The sequence below is a fragment of the Lepidochelys kempii genome, chromosome 22 (genome assembly GCF_965140285.1).
Source record: "Lepidochelys kempii isolate rLepKem1 chromosome 22, rLepKem1.hap1, whole genome shotgun sequence".
Lineage (NCBI taxonomy): Eukaryota > Metazoa > Chordata > Testudines > Cheloniidae > Lepidochelys > Lepidochelys kempii.
Window position 1 is genome coordinate 15,568,915 of NC_136401.1, and position 26,363 is coordinate 15,595,277.

The following is a 26,363-nucleotide window of genomic DNA, read 5'->3' on the forward strand; positions in this document are numbered from 1 at the left end:
GATAACAGGCCGGTTACCATGGAGACGGTGAGGCTTCGGGGCCTAGCTGGAGCCAGGCAGCCTAGTCCGGCATGCATTGCGCTCCCCGGGCCTGGAGGTCCCGCAGCCCAGACCCTCCCCCCCCGGCCAGTGAATGGGGCAGCATCACAGGGCTGCAGTGACTTCACACCTCATGACATCACAGTCACACGGGGGTGACGTCATAGAATGACAGGGAGGGACACCCCAAGATGCTGTGTTGCATCATCTCTGCCCAACAAGCTGAGCGCTGCAAAAAAGCAGCAAGAGATACCCTTGGCGCAGGTAGGTGAGTGCTGCTTATTATTCATTATTGCTAGTGTTATTGCTGATGATAATATTTGGAGGAGGGGTGCTGAGAGAAGAGTCCTTTATGTTTGAAATGCAATGTTGGCAACCTTAATCCTCACACTGACATCACTGTCTTCATGCTGCACCATGGTGACAACAGGCAGGGGGCATCCCATCAGCATGGCATAATGCAGGGACATCCCATCCCGCACTCACGTTGCCTTGTCGGGCCGTGACGTGATAGCATGAGGCTGTGGCTTTGCATCATCATACTCCTTCTTTGGAAAATTATTTGAAAAAGCTCTGTGGACATGCTGCAGACGGGGCCAAAACAGAGCCTGGGATCTGAACCCCCTTAGCTAAGGGAAGCTTAGCTCCAGACCCAAATTGTGCAACTCACACCCATCTATAACCAATACAGATATGTCCTGCTGTAAATACAACCATACAATACAGTGCTGCTGTTGCCCCAGGAAACGGAAAAAAGTATTCTATGGAGAAAAAGTTACTGCTATCTCATCGATATTGTATTCCAAATTTAGAAAAAAAAAATACAAATGAGGGATGATATAAAAGGGCAAAAAAGAGTGACAGGGTGGATTTTTGTTCCACAGATCTGAAACCTAATCCACAGGCAGTTTGGATAAAGGTCCTATTTTAAATACCGCACTGCCTTTCCACCCCACTTTTCACCTAATACTTACGGAGGCTTGCAGGAAAGCCCAGCCATCATTTACAAGTTTGTCTGTTTCTGCTGCTTAATCCCTCGGTCATGGCTCCTCTCTGCATGTGACTGGCCATGATGTCACAAGGGAGTATGACAAGACACGTGGAGGATAAAGCAGCAGCACTGGATAAACTTGCCTGGCAACAAATCTTCCTGATTTCCCACAAACATCCTCAGTGATACTAGACGATAAGAAAAAGAAACTGTCTAAAATGAGGGATTTCACCTCTGCTACAAGTCATCATTGGAGGAAATTTGTCAGTAGGGTTACATCAAGGATGGTGAAATTTAATGGGTTAAAATCTTTCCATGAGGCATTAGCAGCTCTGTACCTCTCCAGCATCACCAGCAGAATACTACTTTTACAAATAGGCACCTATCCACAGCCCATCAAGACAACTGAACACAATAGTATCATTATGGATGCTATCTAGATGGATGGAAGGAAGGCCAGTCGAGCGTGTACAGCACTAACCTGGGCTGTGAGAAACCCACATCTCTACCACAGACTTCCTGTGTGACTTTGAGGAAGTCATTTAGTTTCCTCTGTGCCTGTTTCTCTATTAGTAAAATGAGGATAATACCACTTCCCTTCTTTGCAGGGTTATTGTGAGGGCAAATACATTAAAGACGTGCGGCACTCAGATATTGCAGTGATGGGGGCCAGCTAATTATATCAGATCTATTGTGAGCTCTTTGGGATAGTAGCTTTGTCATCCTACCTAACTAAAGCACACACCATGCTGTTGGTATAATACAAGTAATAAACAACTTATTGAGCTGAGGGCAAAACTCTTGGGACAGAGCAATATCAGCAGTTGCCTCCACAGTGAAACGCCACACCAGAGATCACAACGAGCCCAAGCCTGAGCATTTTCAGAGCACTCTGCTGTAACAGTAGTTGTCAACATAGCATCTAGGTACCAGTTACAAGGTTAAGAGCTGCATTAAGTTAGTTCAGAACTGGTCCTGCCTACTGCCACTCTTTGGTTCAGCCTCTTTCTCTGATTCCCCACCTCTGCTGGTTGCTGGGCCTTCATTCATACAGGAAGGCTTTTAAACTAGAATATTGGGTTTGCAACTGTAATAAAAAAAGGCTGGTAAGAAATATATCGATTTCCTGGTCCCGGTCACCTGTCCTCATTCAGGGTTACAAAAGGTTCCTACCCTGTCAGTGTCTGGTCAGTTACCACAGTTGCTGTCACAGTATGGGCCTGTGCTTTCACATGTTGTATCCCCAGTGTCACCCTGAAGTTTAGGTGTGTGTCATACCCATGAAGTCAGAGCCGTGGATTTGTTACCATGGCAATATGCAGTGTTAGAAGCCACCTATCAACACTCCAAAATATACACACAGCTTTCACAGGGCTGGTTTTCTCTTTAACAGAGAAGAAACACTTATCTACATTCCTCTGAATGGAATATTTGCTTCCTTTTATACATTCCTGAGAGTGCTTTGTCTCTGTTTTCTTTGCTTCCCGCCTCCTCATCTGTTTTCATAAGAGAAAGAACCCAGATGCATTCAGAATATGCAGTCTTCTTCTAACAACCCTCATGTTTTTGCACAAGATACCTAAGCTATTCAGTCACTAGTATACAAAGAGTAAGAATGTACCTTAGCTCATAACTTGTGCCATCAGATGGCATTTTGATACCAAATTCATTTTAATTGCTGCGTTCTAGAGTTACAGATTCAACTGGACATAATAGATTTCCTTGTTGACCTCTACTGGGTCAATACTGTGAGTGTGAGATTATGACCAGTGCACTCCCATGGCTAAATACAAGTCTGCTTTAATGGGGACTACATAACTCAGAGAATTGGTAATGGGATATAGTCTTTCACCTGTGGCTGCCAGTCTGAATTTAGCCTAACCTGGTTGTGATTGAAAGTGCTTATCTGTTGGCTGTCTCATGGTCCATGTGAAAAGAGTTTGGTGGGTTCCAATCCAGTACGTAGTAGACAGGTATTCACATCACAAAACCACACCCGCCACTAAGTGCACCCCTTTGCTGACAGTCTCAGCAGAGAACTCAAGGACCAAATAGGTTATGGGAACTAAATTCACCTCTTCACATTTCCTCTAATGGTTGAGGACCCTGTTGGTGGGAAAATGTGGGGGAAAGTTGTTCTGCTACTTACCTGTAATGTAGCTATTCTGTGAATGGACAGTAGGCTTCACTCAATAGGGCATTAGTCCTGCACTATTCATGAATAATAAATTCATGCTGGGTGAAAGACGAGTTTAATCCTTATTTCATTATTCTGACACATTTTAAAGAGGAACTAGTACCCTGGATGCAAACATCCCCAAACCCAGAGAAAGTTTGGCTCAAGATTCATATCCCATGGCTTATGCCCAACTCTACTGTACCATATTTAATTTCACGTAATAAGAATGGTTGGGACATATGGGAATGAGGCACCCAAGCCCCATTGATTTTCAGTAGTATTTGGGTGCCCTATCCACATTCCTAGCTAATAAAAATAATAGTTAACACCTTTAAATCTATGGATCCAAACACATTTCAGAAAAGTTGGTAGGTCTCATTATCCCAATTTTACAGATGGAAAAACTGAGGCATGGAGAGGTGAGGTGAGTTGCTCAAGGTCACACAGGGAGTCAGTGGCAGAGCCAGTACGAGTTTAATATCTGCTGGATGCTGCTGCCTCCAAATCATCATCTAAATATTGAAATGATTCATTAGTTTTATTTTTTCATGTTTGGCAAAAATTTAAACATCTGTGGCTTTTTACTTCTTTTTTTTTTTAGCTTTTACATCCATTTGCTTATTGGTTTGACAACCACATCTTCCTTCACCCTTGGGGATTATTCTTCAGATCCTCAGAGAGACTTCAGTTTTCTCACACATCTCTCTTCCTTTCACTTAATTTAAACATTTTTGGCCAATTTCATGATTTTAATAATGAGAAATAAATTTGGAGTTTTAATAAGCGTTGAGAGGAGAACTTTCATTTCGGCTGGGGATTAAGAAGGGAGCTAAAGGTGAAAATCCCGTTAGACATACCATCCGAATTTGAGCTCTAGCGCAGCAGCAGGGCCCGATCCTGAGAGATACTAAGGCCCTCCACTTCCATTAACATCAGCATGGGTACGTCTGTTCTGCATCTGAGCGTGAATCTCCCAGCACAAAGCCGCTGACTTGTGGTAGTGGGGCTTGTGCTGGCACGCTAAAAATAGCAGTACAGATGATGAAGCTCAGGCTGGAGCCTGGGTTCTATAACTTTGGGGCGGTTCAGAGCACCGTCTACACAACTATTTTTAGCATGCGTCCAGCTAGCACCGATCTGTGGACCCAGGCTCTGGGGCTCACTGTCAGATGCAGTGTAGACATACGTGGAGATTTTGAGGGCCCTGAGCCTTTTAAAATGTGATGCTATAATATAAATGCACAGCATTGGTAGCTCTCAGATATTTATCTCATAACTTTAAAATCCAACTTCACTTACTGCTATCCCCAACTGATCAGCTCAAAGCAGCTTCTCACTAAACCATTAATTTAAAGTCACAATTCACAATGACCTCAGATTTCACATAAGAGCTTCATGAATAATTTTGTGGGTCTTTGTAAGTTATCCAGGACTAATGCACTCTCATGCTACTTTTCAAGTAGGCATCACTAGACTATAATCATTTAAGTATAATATCACCAGCCCACAGATAACACTTGATTCACTTTTGATTTAACAAAATCAGATTGCAAAATAAAAAAACAAATCAATAAATAGCCGCACATTTCTGCTAGTTTTTGGTTGGTTTCTGAACTCACCTTGAGATGATCATGGGACAAAATGGACTTTAACCCTTTTGTTTAAGATTTTTCCTGCTGTCCTGGCTAACCATTAACAGCTAAAGGGGAGAGCTTTTCAGGTAATTCCCTGAAACGTGCAAAAGTCTTGTGCTGTCTATTTACACAGCAGATTAATTTTACTCAGCAAATATGCAGTGTAGCTGTAGCCATGTTGGTCCCAGGATATTAGAGAGACAATGTGGGTGAGATATTTTTATTGGACCAACTTCTGTTGGAGAGAGAGACAAGCTTTCAAGCCATACAAAGTTGGTCCAATAAAAGATATTACCTCGTCCGACCTCTCACCCAGACAGGGAATAAACAGCTGAGCTTCCAGGCACACTGCAAGGTCTAACTTATCATCAGCTACCTGATATTTAAGAGTTTTATACAGTTTAAGGCCAGAAGGGATCATTAGATTCTATAATCTGACCACTTGTATATCATAGACCATTAAATTTCACCCAGATACCCTTATATTGAGCCCAAGGACATTTGTTAAATCAAAGCATTTCAGTCCTCAGGGGACTAAATTGTTGTGTGCCCCTGGCAGACAACAGGAGTGACCAAGGTGCCACCAAATGTCCAAGGCCCCTGGAGAGGCAGAATATTGATTAAGTGAGTCATGCCCAGATGATCCCAGCAGGTGATCCACACCCCATACTGCAGAAGAAGGTGAAAAAATCCCAAAGTCTCTGAATAGGGCAGTGATGGTTTGAGACTCTGGCAGGGATTGCACAGGGAAGCTGATGAATGTTTGTTATATTTATGCTGTCTCTGGGTTATTTGATTTGGTCCGATCTGGTATAATTGATGAGTCTGTTAATTTATCTGTGTGTTTTTACAAGATAGACAAGGGAGCCCAGAACACTTTAGGTGGGCTGGTTTTTTTGGTACAGTTTAATAAAAATAGGAATACATAACAAACAGATCAAGGGACTGTCGGAATGTCCCAGCTCACTTCTGTTGTCAGGTTACAGCACAAAAAAAGCAGGTGTTTCTGAGATACTATTCTTAATTGTATTACCATAATGCCTCAGAGTCCCAGTCACAGACTAGGACCTCATTATGTTTGTACAGGGCCTAGCACCAAGTGCTAAGGTTCCAAAGCATAAATGTCTGTACAGTGCAAAAACAATGCAACTGGCACCAAAGCCAATCTGAGCAAATGGTAATCAGCGATATGGAGGCACTGCAGCCTACTGGTTAGAGTGCAGAATTTGGGGTTCTAACCCCAGCTGTGCTGCTGACGTATTGCGCAGAATTGGCAAGCCACTTCATGTTTCTGTGCCTCATGTGTAAAAAGGGGCTAATGATACTTACCTAGGATTACTGAGATAATGTCTGTACAGCATTTTGAAACAGCGAAACTGCTGTTGACTTCAATGGGGCCAGTATTTCACTTGTAAAGTGCAATCTGAGTGTGGAGTTTTGTTACTATACACAGTGAATGTGGGGGACCAAAAGGTGTTAATCTGAGTGCCATGATCCCTGAGTATGTGTGCCCCACCAAGTGAGCTGCCTAGTGTGTTAGCATTACAATGTATCCCCACTCAGAACAGTGCTGAGGCCACGACTGAGAAATACCTTCCTTGTATCCTCTATAGGAAAAAAGCTCTCTGCACCCACAAGCAATGGCAGACCTTCCATTCAGCTCCCAGAGCGCAGACACCAGCAGCACTAAGAGATACCTGAGAGGGCACCGTGGGCATTAGCATGCAAATCAGCTCAGCAAACTCTGGACTCCTGCCACATAACAACGCACCTGTGAAACACAGCAGGTATGAAAGGCAAGCATGGGTACAGATTATGCTAAGAGTCCTCACCAAGCTGAGAAGGGTCCCTGGTGCAGCCTACTTAGACCCTCCTAAGGGGTGAATAACTCCTTTGGTAAGCTGGGGGATTGTCTGTAATTCTCCAAAGAGGAGCTAGCACTATCTGTCCTCCGCACAGTTTGCGGAGACCTGATTCTAGCTCATTCTCTGCCCAGAATGGAATACGAGGAGCAGCCAAGAAAGAATCTGCTGTCAGCTGCTCGTCACGTCACAGGGTCTGACAGTCAAGAGCACAAGTGGCATGGGATAGTGTCAGCTTTCTAAACCCTAACCCAAAGCATCTACGGACCTAGCTAGAGGGGAACAGGTGATGGGGCTCCAGGCACGGAACTGGCTGGGCCTTCCTTTGCCAGCCCTGCTAGAGTATGGCTTCTTTCGGAGTTGGGAGGAAAAATCACGAGCTCTGTAGCTCTCCCTGATCTTGGAAAGGGAAGTACATAGGATCTGGCCCTTGGAAAGATGCTGGCCTATTGATAGGATTTCAGCTTTCCTTATGTTGAAGCAATTATTATTTGCTAACACATGGCAATTCTCCAGCACCTTTCATCCAAAGCTTTCAAAGCCCTTTGCAAATGCAAATGAATGAAGCCTCACAACATGCCTCCCCTCACTCCCATATATCAATCTACAGCACTTATCTGGTCCCCATCACCCTAGTATCTGAGTGTCTCACAGTCTTTAATGTATTTGTCCTCACAGGGCAGTGCTATTATCCCCATTATACAGATGGGAAACTGAGGCACAGAAAGGCTAAAGGATTTGCTCAGGGTCTCACAGGGAGTCAGTGGCAGATCAAGAAATTGAATCCCCAACTCTCCCAAGTTCCAGCTAGTGCCCTAACCACTGCATGATCCTCTTTCTTCATAGTAGCGATAATCTTCCCCATTTTACTTGTGGGAAAATTGAGGCACAGAGAGGTCTAGGGAATTGCGCCAAGTCCCACAGCAAGTCAGCAGGAGTCCCAATCCCCTGCTTTAACCATGTGGTTACTTTGTGCTCTGTAAACAAAATAACCATATGCAAAAGCAAGGACAGGCTGAGTGGCCAAGGACACAGTACTGAGGTATTGTGGCATGCTATGGCCCTCCATCTTTGGATAGGTCCCTTTGACATTGTGATTTGTCCATGTAGGTCAAAGGTGTTCCCAACAGACAGGTCATGTGCAGTGCTGATAGACTGGTAACATCAGATTTGATTTAAAGACAACAGTCCAAATACTACGTGGTGCCTCACGGGGAGTCCAGCCCAGTGTGTGCATGAGTGTTTGAGTTTCACAGTTTTGCACGTCTGGGATTCTGGGCTGTTCCAGGGACCAGCTTTAAGTCTCTGGCCTAAATTAGAGTAGCCTCTGGAGCTAGATTAATTTACAACTACTTCCCCCCAGCCACCCATGGTCTGTTCTCTAGTTCAAAATAGCTGGATTATCCCAGATGCTCCCCCTCCTGTCCTATGACATCCCTGGCCTCTCCCCAATACTGGTGGTGGTGGTGGGTACTGCGGGGGGGGGGGCATGCTGCAAAAGTTCCGCAAGGGAGCAATCCTCACCATTCTGCCTCCAGAGTGGCACAAAGGGGCTCTAATGAGGGATGGGATCTTGCCCAGGGGCTGCTTGTGTGGGTTGGTAGTAACTGGGGTTTATAATTTACAGAACATGGGGGAGTCACTAGGATCCAGGGCTGTCTCTGCAAAGGCTGTGCCCCTATATTGTCTCCTGGCCCCGAGCTCCATTCAGTCCCTTGGTGATGGCTCTGGTAGAGCAGCACCGCCAAAGGCTTCAGAAAACACTGCTGCCCTGTCCCTTCAGGCAATGGAAGGGAGAAGTGGTGGTGGGCAGGGAAGGTGACTGATAATTTACATAGCATAGAGAAGGAAGCTAAATCTGATTTAGTCAGTATTAACTCATGCTCTTTTGTCCCACAGGTTTGGGAAAGGAGAGAATCCAGCAGAGTAATTATTCCAGAATAGTGTGTCCACATGGAGCCATTAGTGGAATAGCTATAGTGCAATAGCTATTCTGCTCCAGCTGGGCTGGTCAACTTCCCCATGTAGCCAAGTCCTAAGAAACCTCAGCTGTTACTTTTGATTAGAATTTGGTATAGAAATCTGCATTACATTCACACACATGTCTGCCCAGCTCCATGCCATCTGAAATTACCAACAAACAGACCCTCTTAATGCGAGAGTGAGTTGTATTGACACTTGACCCTTAGTACAGAGGCACTTAGCAGTGTCACTCTGGATTTCAGGGTCCTTACTATGCTCTGACCTCCATTTAGGCTGCCTATAGACTAAGCCTGTCATGGCTGATAAGTGGCGCAGGAATAAAACTGGAGGCTGTGTGTTCATCTAGTCCTGGTTTAATCCTGCAAGCAATAATCAGAGCATCTCCTGTGATCCTCAGGCTGTTTACTGTAGACTCTGGAAGAACAATAGGTTTTTGGCAGACAAATCAGTCATCTTAACGCTCACCTGGGAATAAGAGAAGTATTTTTTCCATGCTCATTTGCATTTGCTTTAGGCTTAGAAATAAATTACATCAAATCTCAGTTCAGCGAGAACTAAGCCTGAAGAAAGTCAAAGGACTAAACTCATCAACATTACCTGGGCCCTAGGGAAGGGCTGATGTGAGATAGGAAGTGTTCTCTCTTTGGGGTCTAAAGCGACATGAATTGTTGGGGGGCCAAACAGAGCTGCAGAGATACAGGGCCAGATCATCAACTGGTATAAATCAGTGTAGCTTGACTGATGTCTATGGAGCTGTGCTGTTTACATGAGTGGAGGATCTGGCACATATAGGGTATTAAACCCTCTCTGTGCTGCACTTCAGTTTGTGTCTATAGTACACAGTTTGTCTAGATCCCTAGCTGGTGTAAATCCCTTGAACATAACTCCCTTGAAGTCCCTACTGATTTATAGCATCTGAGGATTTGCCTATTTAAGAATGCTAGCAGCTCATTAACAAAAACCTAAGCCTGTTAGAAATGATTCCATTGTTAGTACCTTTAAATTCCAGTGAGCACCTTTAAGCAAACATTCCATTGCAACCCTAGTGCATGAGAACTGGAAAATAGAACTGACCAGAAACAAAAGTGAAACTGACTAGCCTATTCTCCTTGATCCAACTGAGAAAAAGGGAATGCCAAATAACGTAAATAGTGCAAAAAGTAAATATTAAATCTTTTCAGTTTTACTAATCCAAGCTGCTATTTGTCACAGTGATAACAATGTTTGTTTTGAAACAAATGGTTCAGTATTTGATGTGTGATATGAAAACATATCTAGAAAATATATAATCACAAACATGACTGTGTCTGTCTTAAAGCTGGCCAGTGACATTTGGGTCTTAGAGGATTGATAGCTCTGTTGATAACCACAGTGCTGGAATATGAAGAGGAGACTTAGACTATTGGGCTAATAAAGTTAGCTTCCTTCCCTTTTATTATTGATCTCTCTTTAGCAGACCTTTTTGGAAGCTGGTTTTAAGTTGCACTTTACACTGTTAAATGGCTGCCAGGTTCCACCTGAGAAGCAGCTGCATATTAATGGGGTTTCAGCTGGTCCCTGCCTACAGTTTGTGAAGTACTTTTATCCCAAAGGTGCAATATTATTTGCTGTAAAAGGGAGTATTAATTCAGCTGGAATGGAGTGCATTCCTTCCTGAAAAATATCTGAGTTGTATCCATTGTACTGATCCAGCTGATAAGAGACTGAATTTCTCACCATTGCATCGAGTATCAGAGGAGCCTACTTTTGCTGAATTCATCACTACTGCTTTCAGGTGTGTGTTTTCAATCAGTTTGTGGCCATCAAATCATAATGGGATTTCTGGCACTTTGGGTTCTTTATATTCTACTCAGCAGGCATTTGTGCACATTTATCTTCTCCTTTACAAACTCTGTTCAAGTTCCAGCTTCTCCTTTAATTTACAAATTATGCCCTCCAGCATTTAGACTTTTCCCAGTACAGCAGCAGCATCTTTGGAAGGGAATGTATAAGACACTGAACTTTCGGGTATCATGGTTCTCCCCAATTTTTCTTTTAGATCTCTATTTAAAATCTGGTTTAGAATTTTTGCAGATTTAGGGCCCAATTCTGATCTTATTTATGCTACTATTGTATCAGCATAACTCTACTTGCTTCTATGGAGTTACTCTTGATTTACACCAATGTGAATTTAGTATCAGGCCTTTAAATGTACAACCACATCCCTATTTCCCCTGAAGTCAATAGAACTATGCCAATTTTACACCTGCTGGCAGTTGGGCCCAAAAGTCCTGTTAGAAGGGATAGGAAGGACAAGTGGGATATTATAGGTAATTAGTTAGGGACAAAGAGATCCAAATCCAGTTAGCTGTGGTTTGCCTCTTTGAACAGGCATTTTTTCCTGTTCTCATAGGCAACATATAACATGGTTTCCCTAAACTCAGTGTTGAACCCTGCCTCTGTTTCTCCTTTCTCACATACCCCAGCGAACCAACTCACCAGCCAGCTGCATCAATGAATCAAAGCTCTTTCCTTCCCTTTTCCCAGGAACCTATTTACTGTTCAAACAAACTCAATCTAACACCAGTCAAAACAAGAATACCAGGTCCTGTTGCATGGCCCCTTGTAAGGTATCTACTTCAGAAGGCTGCTTACTTTCCCCATCCAGGTCTTTCACCTAGCTAGCATTACATTAAACCCTTTCCTTACTCTAGACCCACCCTGTAACTCTCATCCCTGAGTTAACTTCCTGTCAGACCGTTCTCTCACCTAAAGGAAGGCAACTGATGAATCATAAGCAGGAAGGCTGACCCTTAAAGGGCAACCCCATCCTATGACACCAGCATCAAGGAACAATTTTGGTTCTGAAAGGGTTAAACAGTCTTCTTCACTATTATCCAGTCAGGAGAACTGAACTAAAAAGAGATCTTTTTGTCATTTTCAGCTTGCCATAGTCCTGCTGGCTTGCAAGTCACAAAATGTCCCTCTTGTGTTTTAATGTTCAGTAACAACCCCTACGCTAGACTTGTGAAGGCGATGGGTCCACATCAACACCTTCCCAGTGCCCACAGTTAGTTACAGGCTAGACTTCAGGGGGAAGTGCTGAGTGAAAAATTAAACTGCCTGGAATGCAAAACGAATGAAACTTTCATCACAAAAGAATCCCCAGTTTTAGTTATTCTCATACTAGAGCCTCTCCTAACCAGTAAGACTGGCCCAGCTGCAGGATGTGTGTTTTCATATTAACAGGGGAGGAAGGTAACCAAAGGAATTTAGGTAATAGGAACACTCAGTTTACATGCCTCCTGGGTTCAGCAGTGAAGCTCTTGTAATGGAAGAGGGAGGCAGGGGGCTCTGGTGAAACAATTAAAAGGGATTAAAGCCAAGTATTATCTTTTAATTGATCTAATCGTCACCTCCCAGTGGAATCCACAGAGCTATCTTACTAGAATTACCCCCATTTTATCAAGAGATGGCTACTGTGGGAAAGTGCAATTTGGATGGCAAACCACTCCAAATCTTGACCTTCATTAACATGTGAGTGGGATTGGCCAAATGAAAGAGGCCGTCAAAATGGTTTCCAGGGTGAGAACAAAGAGCGGGGGGGAGGGAGCGTGTGTTCCTGCTCTGTTTGTGTACTTATACATAGGCCATACTTATAGGATGGGGACCTCTATCCCAGAAAGCAGTGACTATGAAAAAGATTTGGGGGTCATGGTGGATAATCAGCTGAACATGAGTTCCCAGTGTGATACTGTGGCCAAAAGTGTGCATGTGTAATGTAGGACTGCATAAACGGGAATAGCAAGGAGGCATAGAGAGGTTATTTTACCTCTTTAATTTGGCAGTGGTGCAACCGCTGCTGGAAGTTGAAGCTAGATAAATTCAGAGTGGAAATAAGGTGTACGTTTTTAATGGTGTGGTTTTAATTTTTAATTGGACCATTGGAACAATTTACCAAGGTTTGTGGCGGAATCCCCATTTTTAATTCAAGGTGGGAAGGTTTTCTATAAAATATGGTCTCAGAATTATTTTGGGGCAGCGCAATGCCCTGTGTTCGACAGGTCAGACTAGATGAGCACAAGGGTCCCGTCTCGCTTTTGAGTGTGAGTGCACCATGTAAGCCCCTCCTCTGTGTGTGTTCTGAAAGACACCAGCCAAGGCTTTCAAACCAAACCAGCTTTTATCCATCCACTACTAGTTCAAGGTTTATTTATATTTTTATTGTAAACAATCTGATCAAACAAAAAAAAACAAACCACAACCCCTCAATATACAGACTCTGATAGAAAATACAGCCTGGGAAAGGAAAGCTGACAAAAATAGATAAAAGTAAAGACAAATCAAGAGCGAACTGGACTGGTTTATTTTTCCTGATGTCCTCAGTCTGAGTGATGACTGGGAGATTCCCTCGGCATAGCGAAAGGAAAAATGTCTGGCACTGTCAAGTTCCCTCTTTATTCACTGTGGCAACTGGGGGGAAAAAATCAGATATGATAAATGATGGACAGGAATCTTTTCTTTTGCTAATCTGTAAATAAATTTTCAACAGCAAGTTTCTTTTGATGAATAGTGCCTGGCGCACATAAGAACATATTTGGCCTTTAAACAAACATAAGAGGTTTTCAGACATCTCTGATATGTTGATTTTTTTTTTAAGTGTTTGTTTAGGCTGGCAAATCGTAGAATGCGTGCTATGAGTTACCACTATTTGCCTTTAAAATCAACAGCCCACCTCCCCAGGTGGTAGAAATCCACCCAGCACAATTGGCTTTAATGCAGTGGCCCTGACTTTCACCAGTGGAGGAGCTGGTACAAGGAGTCTAGCTAGATGCTAAGATTCAGATCCCCGACAGTATTTAGGCTCCAAGCTTCTGTTGAAGTCAGTGGATGTTAGGTGCCTACATACCTTTGAGGATCTGGGCCTGCTCTGTTCTTCACTTTGTGTAAATTGAGCTGGCCCAATTAACAGCAGTTTAGCTGTATTGATTTACACCTGTGGAAGATCTGACCCCAGGAATCTAGCTAGCTGCTAATATATAATGCTAATATAATGCCAACTTTGGATGTCAGAGGTGGGGATCAAACCTGAGACCTCTTGAGCCAAATGATGTGTGTTTTTAGCTAAGGCTATAGCAGGCTCCTCAATAGCTACCTAGCCTAGCCACTGCTATGAGGGGACAGAGTGCCACACCAAGTAAGCAGGAGTTATATGCTCCCCTGAGGCAGGATTCTTCAGAGAATTTCAGAGATTTCCCTAAGTTGAGTTCCCCATATGAGCTATTACTTGTAATACCAACCATTTTGGATGTCATCAGCGGGGATCAAACCTGGGACCTCTTGAGCAAAATGCATGTGCTGCTACTGCATGAGCAGCCAGCCACGTTTCTCTCAGCTAATCCTGTCATAGGCTTTTCAATCTCTCATTGGCCTAGCCACCACTAGAGAGTGGACAGAGTGCCATATTGAGCAGATGCGGGTTACACTCAGACTTTGCTCCAACCCCTCAGCTGGTGTAGGCTGCCCCTGACTCCACTGACAAAATATAGCTACATTAATGTACATCACTTGAGGGGCTGGTTCACTTTGCACACACTGAGCAGAACTCTGACTTAGGCCCTGTCCACATTTGCATCAAAAGAATGCTGGCTGTGACCATGTTAAAGCACACACTGCTAGCATGGCTTCCCTGACCAAGAAGGAAAGGGATTATATTTTCTCCTTCTCCCCACCTGCGAGCTAAGTGGTTCCAGAGAGATTTTAAGCAGTTATCAACTCAACCTTCCCCTCTCAGGGCAGAAGCCAACAATATCTGATGGGGCTAGGACAAATCATCTCCTAAGGGCAGGTTACTCCATAACTGTCTGGTCTCTTTTCCAATCCCCATCCCTGCTATTCTGCTAGTGATGCTTGCCAACCCAGGTCCTTTTTGTCTGCCTCTCCCACACTGCCCCCAGGCATGGGACACCCGGCAAAGCCACCGCTCTCTTCTCCCAAAGATGCTCTTCTACGACGTCAACAAGTAACTAGCCCCAACTGACCGTGGCAAGATTTTGGTGTATTTGGGGGTAGTCTTGAATTGACTCACCCCTCCTGCTTCCAGCCAAGAACCCCAAAAGCATTATGGGCCAGATCCTCAGTGTAAATGTGTGTAGCTCTAGTGAAGTTAAGGGAATTTTTCTGATTTACAGCACCTAAGGAGCTGGCCCTGTTACTGGAACATTTTATTATCAGAAAGTGGCCAATTCTCATATGCTCATTCTATGGGTACATTTCAATTTGTCTCTACCCTCCCAGTTCTGTTTGTTTCGAATGTGGGATCTGCACAGATTCAGAGGTCAGAAGGGACCATTATGATCATCTGGTCTGACCTCCTGCATAACCCAGGCCAGAGACCCTCACTGAGAGCAGGGACTGTTCCCTTTTATCTTTTTTTTTTGGGTGCTGCCAAAAAGAGCTACTATGTAATAATCTCCAGTGCCCATTGCTGGTATCTGCATTCTCTGGGTTTCTTTATACCCACCTGTAAAGTATCTGGCTACAGGTTATTGGACTAGGTGGACCATTGCTCTGATCTGCTACAGGGAATCCTGTGTGCAGGGAAACGATGCTAGACCCCTGTTTCCAGCAATCTGGTTTAAAAGAGCTGTGGCTTGCATTGTTCTGATCTCACTGCAGCATAGGGCCAAGGGGACTGTGTTGTTTTTTCTAAAGTGATCATGTGTCCTTCCCAGCTTTTTTCCTTTGTTTTCTTTGGGAATGATTACAGATAATGACAGCAACAGAGGTGTTAGGTATTATGCAAGTAGCGAGAAATTTGCAGAGGCCAAAGCAGCAACCTGCTGCAGTGAAGACCAAGTGACCTCTCCGATCCTCCGGGGGCGCTATTGGGCTGCACCCATGAGTGATGGAACTCAAACTGCCTCAAATCTTTAAAAGTGTGGAGGGCGGGGAGGGGGAATCATAATTGTACAAGGACATCTTTTATTTCAGTACATTGAAAATAAAAAGAAAGAAATAAAAAAATACAACAACAGGATATACCTTTGCTCAAGGTTTGTGTTTATCGCCACCCCCTTATAACTTCCCCCCTTTTTATTTTACAATCAGAAATTGCATAGAATTTTGTTTTTCAATCAGAAAATTAAACTCTTCAATGTAAACCCCACATTTGTACCAAGCAGAGGGCAAGCTGCTGCTGCTGCTGCTATGCAAGGAAGGATTTTCTCACGAAGACCCGGAGTGATCCTCCTATTGAAGCAGACCTCCCTGCCCCATGACCTTCATTCAAGGACATTTGGTAGCAAGGAAATCCACAGATCCCAGATGGCACCTGGGTCACACACAGGCCCAGCTACTGAGCCTGGGGACAGTGGTTAGAGTTCATAGGATGGGAATGTGTTGTACCTGTGAGCACCAGTTTCTATCATGATGCCTACAACTGTACTTTCAGAAGCCCGTGACAGTGGCTAGTAAGTGCCACTGCCCTCTGCTGGGGGGAAAAGGCAGCATTCCTAAGAGAGCATATGGGATCCAACAACACCTGCCAGTTACACCTTCCTCGATGCTTCATACTCACCATGCACACTCACCCTCCCTGACAGAAAAAACAAACAAAAAAAAAGACACAGAACCCCTGAAATTCCAGGTGTTTCAAGGCCTCTCTGAATTCACTGTGTGTGTTGGTTGGTTTTTGGCATTTTTATTTTTAATAACTCCTTGAATGGACTTTCATTTCTTCCGCTGCTTCTGTTTGGGAATCATCTCCTGTCCCTCCCTTCCACTCCCCACATGCCACATTGCTGCAAAGGAAGGAGAGTTCAGCACCTGAAATCCGGTGTGCTGGAGACTCCAGGCCCTGATTTACCAAAAATAAAATAAAATAGATTACTCCTCTCTTCCCCTCCCCCCACCCCATCAAATAGCAATACCTCCCAGAGAACATCCCTACTGAGTCTGTGTGATCAAGACAGATGACACTAGTGTCCTTTTCTCCTATCTTAGGATGGGGTAGTTCTGACAATGACTCTTCCCCCCCTAGTTGGGGCATTTCTGGTATATGAATTGCCCTCTGTGTGTGTTGTACCCACCCCAAAACCAGATTTTTGAGGTGGGGGAAAGCTGCTGGAGACTGGCCAACCAGAGAATCTTCCACCTAGTGGTTCAGAATCCAAGTGGGATGAATGTCCTCTTAGATAGGAGAGGTATCAAAAATCTCTGGCTGGTTCTGGTTCTCAGCCTGAAGGTTTGTCTTGTTCTTGCGGAGCTGGATAACTGCTTTTAATTTAAAAACAAGTCTAACATTGTACAAGTCCATGTTCTGTAAAATGGAACATGAGTTTCTTTGCCCACCCCTGCCCCACTCTACTCGGGTTCGCTGCTGTTGGTGGCTTTCTCCCATTCCAAGCTCTCTTCGCTTTGTGCAAGCGAACCTGGAGCTGGCCGCGCCCGGAGGCCCTGGAACCTCCGACACTCTGGGCATACCCGAATGTGCGTGCAGCCTCGGGCCACCAGAGCGGCTTCTTGTGCAAGTCTTTGCGCCAGTGGGTCTGGCTCACCACCGCCGCATAGTTTCCCGTTGCTGAGAGTGGTTGTACTGCAGGGTCGGCGTTCCTCAGCAATAATGGGCCGAGTCCGTATCATCCCCCCTCGCCTTCGCCGAGGGTGCAAACTGTCTTTGCAGAGGATGATACTGCGCAGCTCTGTCACCATCTCCTGGCAGACAGACACCTGGAAGGCACACACAAGCAAGAGGTCAATTTCCAAGATACTGCTCAGATCTCAACGTCTGTACCAATTCTGAATCCTGATGCTCAACTGTTCTGGATGCCAAAACTAGTGCTTGGGATCTTCACCTGTTCTCATAATCGGCATTTAGCACTGCCACCTGTTCTAGATTCCACTAACTGGAATTCCCACTGATTCTGGACCCCAATATCAACATCAGAGGCCCTCACATGTTCTAGAGCCTCAAGTTCATGTCAGGGATCCTTATCCGTTCTAGACAGAAATTCATGTGTTCTAAATCCCACCAACTGCACATGGAATTTCCATATGTTCCAGACCCCCAACAACTGCAAATAGAATTTGCAGATAATCTACATCTTACTAACTACACATAAGATGTTTGTAAGTTCTAGACCTGGCTGAGTGCACTGGAAATTTTACATGCTCTGTACCTGGAATTCTCTTGTGTTTTAGGTCTCACTGCCTGCAACATTCATACCTAGACCCACGACCCTCATCTATTCCAGACCCATCCCACTTTTTTATAGGCTTCTCTATGGTGCTCCTCACTGCAGTACTTGAGGACCTCACAAACATTAATGTGCATACTTCCTGCAACATCAGTGACAGTCCTGAGCCTACCTCTGTCTGTTCAGAGTGTCGTAGGCTCCACAAAAATTCCAGCATTGCCATAAAAATGGCTACAATTAAGCCACATATGAGAACCACAAAGATTCCACCAATATTCTCCATTCCCAGACCTGAAATAAAGCAAAGGAAAAAAATAAACTGGAGAGGAAGAGACAACAAATGTTGTGTTCGGAACCACATAGAAATCTTGACTCTTCTAATTATCTTTGAGCTCATCCACCCAGGGAACAAAAACAGTACAATGGGCCCTTTGCTGTTCAATCAAAATTAACTAGCACAGCTTGAATTGTAAATACCAAATTACTTGCAATGATCTGCTTGCGATCGAAGAATTCTTCCTAGGAAGTATGATTTAGCAAATAATTTCAAACAACAAATACCTCTGAGAGAAGTGTAAAGTGGTTTGCAGATAAACAAAGCAGGAAAAGGAAGAAAGATCAATCAGATAAATTATGTCCTACAAATTATTTACTCAGCGGTTGTCACTATGAAGTCAGTAAATGGACATGAGAAAGCATCATTGACAAAGCAAAGAGAAGGAAGAGATGGAAATCAGAACATTAGGAGAGGGCAGGACCAAGAGCAATTCCTTCATTCACATGCAATAATGCTGATAGAAAATGATTACTATTTACATCTGGAGGACGCAACTGAGATCAGGGCCGCAGTGTGTTAGGTGACAGTAAGAGGCAGTCCCTGCCCCAAACAGCTTAGAATCTAAATAGACAAGGCAGGCAAAAGGAGAAACAGAAGCACAAGGAGAAATGATTTAGTCAAGGTCACACATTAGGTCACTGGTGGAACCAGAACCCCTCAGTCCCTCTCCAGTGGCCTCGTCACTAAGACTATGCCCCAGATAAATTTCAGGGAGCTGGGCCCTTAGCTCAGCATGCAGAGTCCCAGAAATGACTTCTTTCACCACTACTTGTTGTTCTAGGGTCACGGGTGGACTGGACTGTTGATTGAATTGATGACAATGAAGCATGCGGCACCTTGTACTGAGGGGACTGTATGTGGCTATTAGTCAACCAGGACACCTGTAAAATCTTCCTCCCCCTCTGTAACATTAAATCAAAGCGAGAGAATCCGTGATTTACTGACCTAATCTCTGCGTGGCTTTTCGACATAAAACCTCCCCCCAATCCTTGTAAATTGCTGATCTGCTTTGTTTTAAAACTCACAGAGTGACATTTCTCCCCCGTTCTCCATCATTCTTTTGGCAACCCTCTAGGGCTCTCGTCACCCAGTAAATCAGACCTTTGCAGGGAGATATGCTTCCGCTAAGACAGCGATTACAGGGCATAAAATCCCATAGTCACAGCCCAGGCCCAGCTCAAACCCACCTCCCATCCCCCCAAACTCACGACCCAGACCCTGCCTCGGCCTCCCATAAACACTGCCCAATATCAGCTCAGACTCCCCTCTCCCACTCATCCCCATGCCCAGCTCAGAGGCTTCCTCCCCACCCTCACCCACAGGCCTGGCTCAGCCTTCCTCCAAAGAAGGGTTAGAATATAGTTGGGTTTTCATTTAAAGCAATAATCCTCCCAAGCACTTTTCATTACCTACATGCAACTCTTTCAAGCTGATTATGACCATCCCAGTTCCACAAATGGGGAAACTGAGGCACAGAACAGGGAAGTGACTTGCCTGAAGCCATGCAGTGAGTCAGTGGCAAAGCCAGGAACAGAACCCAGGAGTCCTGGCTCCCAGTCCCCCTGCTCCGCCTACATCAGAACTGGCCCGTTTTTCTGATTTTGCCCTTCAGGGTCTGTCTGGAGTTTGCTCTCTCTAGAGCTTGCTGAGTGCCCATCCCCTCCCTGGAAGGTAATGCCTTTAATAATTTATCAGTTGATTTTCATCCCTTTGAAGCTCGGTTATGCATTGGGATGTCAAGATAAAGCAATTAGCGCTCTCACAAGTCACTGGGTATTTCTGTCCAACAAGGCACTCAGAGACTCTCCTGTAATCCAATACTCCCAGTGAGAGGGGCCTGGAACTGGTGCCGAATGGCTAGAAATAGGAATTATTGTGTGATTTTAAGAGAGACCTATAGAGAATTTGAGCTACTTGTGCTGAGGTCTGTTTTGCTCACAATTGAAGGCCACTTGCAATAAAACAGAACAGGCCAAACCAGGAGCAGCGTATCTAGACATCCCCTCTGCTCCCCACGCTTCCTTCCCCTAAAACTTTGGGGGTTTAACAGGTGTGAATAGAAACCCTACCGCCAAATATCCCTATGCTTTGGGTGGGCGTGGAATGCAAGGCAGGGCGCACATTTTCCAAATGGCTTCAAGAGACTCTCTCTGTAGCATTTCTCTGATGCCCATTACTGTAGGATGAGAGCATCTCATACTCTTTAATGTATTGAACCCCATAATCTGCTGTGAGTTAGGAAGTACTGTTATCCTTGTTGCAGAGAAGGGGAACTGAGAGACAGACAAAGTGACTTGTCCAAGATCACAGAGGAAATCTGTAGTGGAACAGGAACTTGAACCCATGTCTCCCATGTCCCAGGTTAGTGCTCACTGGATCATCCTTCCGCTGGGAAAGATAAGGGGCTGACCTAAAAACCCAGACCCAAGGAATTTGGAATCTAATTCCAGATGTTGGGGCTCAGATCACATCTGTAACTCCCAGCAACCAGCATTCTTCCCTGTGATCTGAAGTACACCGCAGTGTTTCCTGATAGCAAAGCAGCATACAGAGGAAGTTTCCATGCCGGAGAAAGCCCATGTGTCGTCCATACAGTCTGGCTTATAAACTGGAAAAACCCCCTCACATCAGATGTGCCATGAAAACGAAATGGCAATCAGAAGCTTGCTTGGCTCTTCGTCTCCGGGCTTGTAAGGGTCAAAAGGCTGTTCTCTCAGCCAGGGAACCTTTTAGCCTCGCAGAAAAAAATAAATTTGCTTGCTTAAATTAGAGCAACTGCCAAAAATGTAGCGATTGCTTTAAGCTGGCAACTGTTCCTAACGCTGGGACTTCAGCCTAAGGCCATGGCTTTTATGGCAATTTACGTCGCTTTACCCAGAAGGACTTGCTCTTCCATTTTAAAGCCTTATTAATAAAGTCCCCATTCCCCTTTTCCTGTCCTAAAGGAGCTTTAGATTAACCCATTAACCCAAGGTTCTGTGATGATATTCCATTTTCTTTTAAAGGAGTCCAGGTTTTGGATACAATCCTTTCAGCCATCTATTTCCCCATGTAATGCTGAGAACATTCATTAGAAGCTAATTTACCCTCCATATGCCTCCAAGATTTGTCATTTGGTTGTTGCTACTATCTTTGCCCCAGGCAAAAACACACAGCATGAGGCTCAGCAGAGCTGTTTGGTTTTCTCCTTGCATTGTTAAGGAAGAAATCTCAGGTCAGAATAATTGCAAAACCAAACCAAACCTCCGGCTGGTATCGTTCATGAATGGTGCGTGAGCTCATTCTGCCAGCATCTATGATAATGTGACCGCTGTACAGCCTTATTAATAGACTCTGTACCATGCAGGAGGCACCTGCGTCTCTGAGAATCAGGGTTTACCTTTGGCTCTGTGGTCTTCCTCTTTGGGGCACTTGCCCCCTTCCCACCACTTTCGCTTCAAGATTTCCAGGCGGTTGTTCTCTTGCAGCTGGAGAATGGCCAGGTCGAATTCATCTCGGAATATGGAGCCTGCAACACCCATGGGGAGGGGAGTTAAGATATAGTTCAGGCAGCTCCTCTCCCCACACCACACCACACATGCTGCCCTGTCAATGTGCCCGAACTGGAGAGAACCCCCCTTCCAAGCAGATAGAGGGGAGTTCAGTCCTGATGGCCCATTCAGTCCTCACCGTTGAAACCGCCAACAAATCAGTGCCATCTGTGGGCAATGATTTGTTCCCTGTGGACCACGTGGGGCTCAAAGGTGTCTCCCACAGGCCGCCACACAGCCAGCAAAAGGGAAAAACTTTTGGTTGCTGCCATGCGGGGCAGGATTCAAATGGGCAACTGCACATCTCATTCCCATTCCCCTGAATCATCCACTTCAATTCCCTTGTGGAGGACAAGAATAGAAACCGCTCTCTGTCTATAGCAGCAATTAATCTCACCACCAGGCAAACCCAAACGCTCACTGGAAGCCAGGGTCAAGCCCCCAGCCACAAGCTCTCTCTGTACTCTTCACTATCAGAGATCTAGAAGACAGACCCTCAGACAGATTACGCTGTACAACAGGGTAAATTCAGAGTAACTTCAGTGAAATTCCACCAGTGTCAAAACGAGCAGCATGTGCTTTATCCACTGCAATTTTACTGCTTCACAGGACGCAGCCAGCTAGTTTAAGCCTGTAATTTAGATTTAGTAAATGAAAGGGGTTTTTTTCTTTAACAAAACCTAATAGAAATGTTAAAATACACAGTTATTCTAGGATTTAAACCTTCCTCTACAATAGCACCAATCCAAAGACAATAGCAATGTGTATGAGAACCAGAAAGGAAGCTATTAATGATACTATTTCAATGTTGCTAACCCCAAGTATTCAAAAGTCACGAAGCAGGCATCTCCTCCCCCCAAATCATGAGACTGGCCTAAGAATCAAGAGATATTTACAGATAACAAATTTGGGGTCTTTTTTATTTGTCAGCTGGAGTTGGAGCCTTTAAGCTTCACAATTCAGGCTTTTCTCTTTAACCACGAGGGCTAACAACATTTTCATTTTCCAAAACATGAAAGCTGAGATTGTCTGTTAATAACCTGAATCCAGAAGCTGAGGCTCCAAGGAAAACACCAGACTTGTGATAAAATCCCTGGAGTTCTCAGCACTGTTATTTTACACCTGTGCACTGGAGCTAGAAGCAGGAAGTGAAACTAACACATCTAGTCTCACTTTTTGTGCTGAGTGAAGGGCAAAACAGCAAACAACGAGCACAAATGCGGCAAAAATAATGGCATATTTTAAAAATCTTTCATTTTATATAATCTAAAGGGATGCAGATGAACAATTAAAATACATTTGATTTTTCCTCTGGATGGTGTCTCTTTGAAATAAACGTGACACATGGCACATCTGTGAAAAGTGACATTGCTCCTAGAGCCGTTTCAGCCTTTCAAATGCTCCAATCCTCTGCAGAGAGCTGAGAATAGCTATAATTTTTCTTCACCGCCTACCGACTGGCATGCCAATCCCGTAGCCCTTGGTGTCCAGAAGGCCCCCGACCTGCGTGAGGTTGCAATTGCGCTGACGGTAATACTCGTTCATGGTGGACTCCAGCAGGAAAGCGTAGTTGGAATTCAGCACCCTCGCGATCCCTTCCTCCGTGCTCTTCACGAACACACTTGGCTGCTTGGAGTACATGTAATTCCACATCCGCTGGTACGTCTGGTAACGGGAATTCTGCAAGAAAGAGGAAGAAAGAAGAGCTGTTGCAGGGGACCCCATCTGATAGGTTAGGTCCCAAATTAAAAAGCATATTGAAGTAGAAAGCTGAGATTTTTTTCAAGGACCTTAAGGGGGCCAGATGCCCAATTCCCTTAGGCTTTCAGCTTAAAAACATTTTTAAAAATTATAAAACATGAAAAATATGTTTTCACAATGACATCTGAAAAACAGTCCAGTGGGAAATATTTTTGTTTGGCTGGTTTGCTTTTAAATCAACCTAAATTCCCATGCAGCAATTGCAACCCAAATGTTGCAGCACTGAGTTAGTGCATGAGCATGAAAAAGCGTAAAGGCCCAAAAACTTTAGGCCACAAAGTTTGGACCCAAACTTTCTTGGATTCTGAAGATGTTTGGATCTGGGGTTTTGGTGCAGCCCATTGACTTCAATGGGCTTTGGATCAGGCCCCATATTGGGACCAGTATTAACATCCAATCTGAATTTCCCTCAAAGTTTACGGCTTTTGGAATCTAGGGTTTTGTGTTTGAAACAAAAGGGAAACTGACTAAGCTAATCTCCACTTCCTGAGCTGAGTGAAGGGCAAACATTAGACCAGCAGCATAGATAATGAAATTAAATTGCAGTTAAAATATACTCCGATTTAGTATTTCTAAGTTTTTATGTTTAATTATTATTATTTAATATAAGGGGGGTTCTGTTGCCCTGCATCTTGTGCAATCACTTACGCCAATGCAAAGTGTTTGCAAAATGGGGGTATAAATGCCACATTCTGATTTACTTTTTACTCAGTTTACACAGTATAAATGACTATGCAAGGTGCAATGGAGACTCAAGCCCACGATTTATAACTTGCAGTGTCCCTGAAGAGAGCAGGACTAAGTAAATGCATATTCACTCATGCTCTGTTCAATTAGTGTTAGACACAGAATTCTGCTTAAGCGTCCCTTTGTCAAACCTCTTGGGTCTGCAAAATTGAGCTGGAAAGATCAGACTCACTCATGAGATTTTCAGGGCTTCCTGCTTCAATTCAAACAGAAAATAAAGCGAGAAAAGCGCTCGCCCCTTGGTAATTCAGCATTTAATAAATAAATAATCCTCGTATATCTTCTTTGTGTGTTCAAAGCACTGTGCAAAAGATTAACTCATTCATTCCCATTCTGGACAGAACAGGGAAATGCAGAGATATATGGAAGTCTATGATGGGCTAAATGGTGTTGAAACCTTTGCATGTGCCTGACTTGCATGTGAGCAAACTCTAACACAGGCACCAACCCTGATTTGCACCAGCACACAGAGGTCTTCTTGAGCTAATCAGGGTTGGCCAACACCTATGTGCTTATACACACTGAGTCTTGTATGTGCAGAAGGTAGGGCCGCCTAACAATGCATAGACACTTATGAAAAATTGGCTCAGAATACTTAGCTGTCAGGGATGGTAGTATCAAGTGGGTACAGCATATGGCTACGAACAACTTTACTACCCACTCTCTGGTGTTCTGTGCACAAACTGATCTTCTGAGTACGAGAAGCAAGGCATTTGCCTGGCTGTCCTGAAAAGAGATCCCATGAATCTAGCCATCCAGCTTCCAAGGCTTGTTTCCATTGCTGTGCTAGGAAATGCCTCCTTCAAATTCCACCTCTTAGCCTTCCCTCACTTATCTCAGCTCCAGCACAATCTGGTCCCACCTCTTGTCTCTGAGCAACTTGGCCCAGCTCCTCAAAAATAGGATCTGGGCCTTTGTGCCCAACCCTGAGGACAACTCCCCTTAGATTTAGTCTGTCACTCAGCGGGAGGTTAGGCTGAGGATACAATCTGAGTTAAGGAGTTGAGAATTTGGCCCACTGAAAATACAACCAAGAAAAAACAGAAATTTCTTTGTAAATAACCCTCACAAGCTCAGATTCCCCTCTTCCCATCCTAATCTCAATCTACTCATATTTCTTGCTATGTTATCAGTATAATGGGCAAGGAACCTTGATTTCGTACACGTCTAAGGCACCGTGCACACAAATCGGATCAAATAAATAATCTCATTATGGTATCAGTGACTATGAAATGGGCTCAAACTGCTATGAATGCCATTTGGTCTGGGCTCTCCTAAAATTTCCCCCCCAAACCGGAGACTAAAATGGGACACACCGAAGACAGGACAAGGTGTGTTACCTGGGAAACATCTGATTCTAACAGAGCGATACTCCACTCCCTCATAGCAAGAGAATGGGATTCACCTGGAAAAAGGTCATGCTGGAGCCTCCATGAATGGTGCCGTACTCAATAGCTGTCTGGTCAGCCAGGTCATCCACTGATTCTATGGGAACATCCATCCGCTGCACAGTCAGAAAGGCTGCCAGGTTGGCTGTGTAGGAGGAGATGATGATCAAGGTGAATGCCCACCTGGGAAAGGGAGGATGAAGAAAAGGTGAACTGAGATTCCCTCTGGGATTCAATCTGATCTCAATCTTCTTAACAGAATTCCTGTTAACTGCAGGATTGTCCCAATCTGGAGCTCCTACTATCCGAGCCTCATCGGCTGTTGGCCAACATGTGAAACCCCCTGTGAAAACGATACCATGGTGTTTTACCCTAAAGCTCCCAGGCTGTTTACAGTTCTGACGGGCATGTTTCCTTACCAGACTCCACTGACGCACCGTGTGGACACAGCTCGAGGGGCAATAGTAGATCCTTGCTGCATGAAACCCCCGACTGGAAACCACAGGCTGTTGCCGAGAGAGTACTGGTTGACTAGGAGATTGCACCTCCCTTGTGAGCAGGGGTGGGGGCTGTACCACTCGTACGGTGTCAGTCTACAGTGACAAGAAACAACCGGGCCAAATACGTTCATGTTACAGGAAACACCATATACAGAAGGGGGGAAAGAAAAGTGACGAGGCTCTAACTCGTCCCCTAAACAGGAGGCAGAATTTCTAAGTAGGAAACTCTTTGCTGG

General features: G+C 44.5%; 1 protein-coding gene and 1 long non-coding RNA gene across 6 annotated transcripts in view; one reads left to right on the plus strand and one right to left on the minus strand.

Annotated features, from left to right (window-relative positions):
* The first annotated feature begins 26 nt into the window (after positions 1–26).
* Positions 27–26,363, plus strand: part of LOC140901776 (uncharacterized) — a 33,989-nt gene continuing 7,652 nt past the window's right edge. Inside the window, exons 1-3 of one of the 2 annotated variants that reach the window (XR_012155970.2) lie at positions 27–303; positions 6,457–6,630; positions 8,605–9,893. This is a non-coding gene — a long non-coding RNA (uncharacterized LOC140901776). Of the gene's footprint in view, positions 304–6,456; positions 6,631–8,604; positions 9,894–26,363 lie in introns of those variants that run through there. The other variant, XR_013634902.1, reaches the window with a different exon arrangement.
* Positions 12,881–26,363, minus strand: part of GRIK4 (glutamate ionotropic receptor kainate type subunit 4) — a 305,217-nt gene continuing 291,734 nt past the window's right edge. The window contains exons 15-21 of one of the 4 annotated variants that reach the window (XM_073321250.1): positions 26,047–26,220; positions 25,645–25,810; positions 23,186–23,411; positions 21,581–21,709; positions 18,037–18,155; positions 17,152–17,397; positions 12,881–13,140 (exon numbers count right to left, since the gene is read on the minus strand). In XM_073321250.1, the coding sequence (XP_073177351.1) occupies positions 13,129–13,140; positions 17,152–17,397; positions 18,037–18,155; positions 21,581–21,709; positions 23,186–23,411; positions 25,645–25,810; positions 26,047–26,220 (1,072 nt within the window). In that variant the 3' untranslated portion in view covers positions 12,881–13,128. Of the gene's footprint in view, positions 13,141–16,943; positions 17,398–18,036; positions 18,156–21,580; positions 21,710–23,185; positions 23,412–23,455; positions 24,966–25,644; positions 25,811–26,046; positions 26,221–26,363 lie in introns of those variants that run through there. The other 3 variants (XM_073321247.2, XR_013634901.1, XM_073321252.2) reach the window with 3 other exon arrangements.